At 45.0% G+C, this 4983-nt stretch overlaps 1 protein-coding gene across 1 annotated transcript in view; it reads left to right on the top strand.

Annotated features, from left to right (window-relative positions):
• The window catches only part of LOC138017273 (uncharacterized), a 2895-nt gene extending 167 nt beyond the window's left edge, over positions 1–2728 (top strand). Inside the window, exon 1 of the mRNA XM_068864414.1 lies at positions 1–2728. This exon is cut by the window's left edge and continues 167 nt beyond it. Coding sequence (XP_068720515.1) covers positions 1–2728 — 2728 coding nt within the window.
• The last annotated feature ends 2255 nt before the right edge of the window (positions 2729–4983 follow it).

Consider the following 4983-nt stretch of genomic DNA (forward strand, 5'->3'; position numbering starts at 1 on the left):
TGCTCTAAGGAAAGCAGCAGACGACAACTTGCAGCAATTTGACTCCGAGGCAATCAACACGGTCAAAAGAAACTTTTACGTTGACGACTGCTTAAAGTCTGTGCAAGGAGAAGAGGAAGCTATTCGTCTGACCGATGATCTTAGAAGGCTTCTAGGAAAGGGAGGTTTCAATTTAACCAAATGGGTTTCAAACTCTCGCAGGGTCATTGAATCCCTTCCTGTGTCTGAAAGAGCGGGTACATTCAAGGATCTCCACGATGGTCAGCTACCCGTCGAGCGTGCTCTTGGGGTACGTTGGGATGTGGAACGTGACAAGTTCTGTTTCAAGATTGAAGTTAGAAGCAAACCCCTCACGAGAAGAGGATTACTTTCAGTTGTTTCTTCGTTGTACGATCCCCTCGGTCTCGTAGCCCCAGTTGTCCTCTCAGCCAAAGTTATTTTACAAGATTTGTGCCGTAGAAGATTGGAGTGGGATGACCCTATTCCTGACGACGAAAGGAATCGTTGGCTAAGTTGGTTGGAAGACCTTCCAAAGCTTGAACAGCTCTCAGTTGATCGCTGTTTGAAGCCACCGGGCTTTGGTAAAGTTGTTTCTGTGCAACTACATCATTTCTCAGACGCTTCTCAACAAGGTTATGGTGCGGTCTCCTACCTCAGATTTCTGAATGATAAAGACGCGATACACTGTTCGTTCATGATGGGAAAGGCAAGGACTGCACCCCTTAAGACCGTGACAATACCAAGGTTAGAGTTGTCGGCAGCCGTCGTGGCATCGAGGCTGGACAAGATACTTCGAAAAGAAATCGATCTCCCCGTAGATGAATCTGTATTTTGGACAGACAGTACTTGTGTAATCAGCTACATACAAAATAACGACAAGAGGTTTCACACTTTTGTTGCTAATAGGATAGCCATCATACATGATGCATCTTCGCCGTCTCAGTGGAGGTATGTGAATTCAGAAGGGAATCCTGCAGACGACGCTTTGAGAGGTCTTACGGTGGATTCCGTCATCTCCAAGAATCGTTGGATGAATGGTCCAGATTTTCTGTGGAAGCCAGAATCAAGATGGCCCGTTCAGCCCACCGCCCAAATGCAGGACAACGACCCTGAAATCAAGAGGGAGAGTCAAGCCTTTTTCTCTCTTACCAACGCTGGTACTAATTGTGTCAACCAACTCCTTGAGTACTTTTCATCATGGTATCGTCTTAAGAAATTCGTTGCTTGGATTTTGCGCTATCGGGAGAAGCTGAAGCAGTCATCCAAAAGACGTAGAGAAGGACTGGCACTAGCACAAGTCTCCCCTGAAGACAGGACGTACGACCCTTTTAGCGTAGACGAGATCGACAGAGCTGAAAAGGAAATTCTCAAATTCGTCCAACGACAAAGTTTCGAAGAAGAGTTGTCACGGCTCGAAGAGCAAGAAGAAGTAAACGGAAGCAGCGACTTGAAAAGTTCTAAGAAGACGAAACCGCTAATTAAGAAAACGAGTGCGATCTACAAGCTTGATCCAATGAAAGTTGGTGGTCTGCTGTACGTCGGTGGGCGTTTAAGACAAGCATCAATTCCATACCCCGCGAAGCACCAAATTATCCTGCCAAATAAGCACCATGTCGTGGATTTGATTGTGCGCTACTACCACTTGATGTCTGGTCATTCGGGTCTAGAGCATGTGTTATCCATGGTTCGAGGAAAGTTTTGGATTCTCAAAGCAAGGACGGCTGTAAGGAAGGTTGTCATCGACTGTTTCGACTGCAAAAGAAGGCAAGCCCCGCTGGGAAAGCAGAAAATGGCAGACCTGCCCACAGACCGGGTGACGCCTGCAAAACCACCCTTTACGTTTGTAGGAATTGACTGTTTCGGTCCGTTTCTCGTGCGAAGAGGGAGAAGCCTTGTCAAAACATATGGTGTTCTTTTTACTTGTATGTCCATACGAGCAATCCATTTAGAAGTCTCCCAGAGTCTGGACACGGATTCCTTTATTAACGCGATGCGACGTTTTGTTGCCCGAAGAGGCCAACCAGAAGAAGTGAGGTCCGACAATGGAGGAAATTTTGTGCGTGGGGAGAAAGAGCTGCGGGAAGCAATCGAGGGTTGGGATCAACACAAGATCGGGGAATTTCTACTACAGCAAAACGTGAAATGGACATTCAACCCTCCTGGTGGATCCCATCACGGTGGGGTTTGGGAACGGTGTATAAGAACGGTGAGGAAAGTCATGGGCGCCCTCACAAAAGAGCAAATCCTCGACGAAGAAGGCTTGGTAACCTTGATGTGTGAGGTCGAGTCTATCGTTAACGGCAGACCTGTCACTAAAGTGTCAGATGATCCGAAAGATTTAGAGGCCCTCACGCCAAATCATTTGCTTTTACTCCGCTCAGGACCATCACTACCACCTGGGTTTTTCCAGAAGGATGAAATATACTCTCGCAAGCGGTGGCGACAGATCCAGTACCTGGCGGACATATTCTGGCGAAGGTGGATCAAGGAGTACCTCCCATCCCTTCAAGAAAGACAAAGATGGAATCGACCCAGGAGGAATTTCGTCATTGGCGACATCGTCTTAGTGGCTGATGTGAATTGTCCGCGAAGTTGCTGGCCGCTTGCCCGTATCGTGGATGTACAACGAAATAACACAGACGGCTTCGTTCGAAGAGTAACGGTGAAAACCAAGACATCAACCCTGCAGCGACCCATTGACAAAATTATATTACTCGAATCCGCTTAGATGTTCCTTTACCGATTCAAGTCCTAGGAGGTGAATGTCGCGTGGAAGTGTTTCAACTGCAAGCCTGTCTAGGTCAAGCACTTGTTTACGGAACTCATAGGGAATCCCCCTTTCGAACACAACAAGTCTGAACAAAGCTAGTAGCGAACAACGCCCTCTATACAGCTTTCTTTTATCGTAATTAAATAAGCACGCTGCGAACGTGATCTCATTATTTTGTTATAAATGCTTTGTGCTGTCGCATTTAGGGGCCGGTGTAACATTCTTGCGTTGCTTTCTATTGTTTTTATTCCTAGTGCAATCATGATGTCCCTACGGGTCAAGTAATTTACATTTTCGCTTTTCGCGCGTATTTATACGCATTTGTTAGCTACGGTTTGATTATTTTTTAGAAATAGCTACAAACCCGTTAGAGCGAATTGCTATTGCGTTGTGTATCCAGGATCTGTTCGTTTCCTAGCTGTTCATTCTGGTGGAATTTCTGTAAGTCGCGAATGCTATGGTTTTTCTGGATTTTGTCGAGTTTCCTTCACTTATCACTGTTGTATTTATTTTCTATTTGCTTATCATTTCTCCTAGTCAAACTCGTCTTCGTGAAAACAAATAAAGTCTACGATGTTTGAAGTACAGAGCCAGTCTGATTTCGACTCGATCAATGTTACGGCGAAACAGCGATAACACCCACAACCTGCTCCCGTCTGACCTTGTAGCTCGGTAGAACAGCGGTGATCTAACCCGAAGATCGTGGGTTCAATTCCCACCTTGGTCAGAGATTTTCTCTATCCTTGTGTGGGCCCATTTCTATCAGTAGGGCTAACGCTCACATGGTTCATATGGGGTAGAAAACGAGCACTTCACATTACACTCTAAACAGTTAAGTGCTTTTACATAGATCATTAAAAACAACTTGGATTAACGTAATCATTGCTACGATCATGTTGTGTCGTTCGTTTAAAGACTATTCCTCGCAAATATAGCAGCGGCAAGAATATTTCATGAAGTCATTTGTGTGGAAACCGTGATCAGCAAGATTGATTTGTTTAAATTCTATCTCATAAACCGTAACCTCCGGTACTGACATGAAGAACGAACCCAGTCTGCCGGGAATGACGTCACAATCATTGAACCGTAACTGCTTGAAGGGAGTTGACGTGTTTTTAATCGCTTCGCGTTCTGTCAAAAATTTTGCTTTTTTTCCGCTGTCTCAGGTGAGTGTTTTTTTCCTTTTTCCCTTTAGTTTTCTTTGCTGGAGGTGAATCGAGTTTTGTACGCGTTACTTGTTTCTATTTAGTCTATAATGACCTTGTTATGGCGTTCTTTGATACCGAATTGGTGAACACGTGTGTCCGCCATTTTGGAAGCTCTTCGCCTCCAGCTTTGGTATTTTAGCTTTTGAGGCCTCCTCTGACATAGCCATTTTGTCGTTGGACGGAAATTCTCTTATTTGAGTTTGTAAAATACCCATAAAACGTGAAGTGAACTATGTAATAGTCACGTTTATGGAAAATTCACCTAGAATGTGCTCGTGTAGGCATTCGCGTTAGTACCACGTGGCGTCTGTTAGCCAGCTTTAACTGTACGAATTCCGTTGTACGATACATTTCAAAGGTGAAGTGAACTATGATATAGTCACGTTTATGAAAAATTCATGACCTCGTGTACTAGGCATTCGCATTAGTACCACGTGGCGCCTGTTCGCTTGTTCGCTTGTTCGCCTGTCACATTTATCACAAGTTCACCTAGAATAACGTTGTTAAGGCGTTCACCATTCATGGTGTTATCTAGTCGAGGCGCTTTATAGCCTGAAGGCCAGCCATAGAACGGTCGGCAATCCTCAATAAGAGGGAGTGTGCAATAATATTTATTTGCATTTGACCTCCTAAGGCATCCATAAGAGCAGACCTAGCATCTGGTCGCCATGAGGCAAACCTTGGTAGCTGAACTGTGGTATCCAAATCAGTGCTTCATGAGAAAGTGTCTGGCAAAGCCTATAAAAGAGCTCAAGGTTAATTTGCCATTTAGGATTCAAGAGAGAGTCTGCATCTACGTTAGCAGAGACTGCAGTAGCCTGATTTTAGAGTTCTGTTAGATCATGTTCCAGGGAAGTGACTCCATTGTGGGCTCTTAACAGCCTCAAGACCAGTCAGAGAGTGGTCTGCTATCCTCTATGATTGCTGACCAGGCTTCAGTGAATCAAACCGCTTTTTGGCCGGTCTTCAACATCTTAACGGCAGTTTTGTCGACTGACGCTGCCT

The sequence above is a fragment of the Montipora capricornis genome, chromosome 9 (assembly GCF_036669925.1).
Source record: "Montipora capricornis isolate CH-2021 chromosome 9, ASM3666992v2, whole genome shotgun sequence".
NCBI lineage: Eukaryota > Metazoa > Cnidaria > Anthozoa > Scleractinia > Acroporidae > Montipora > Montipora capricornis.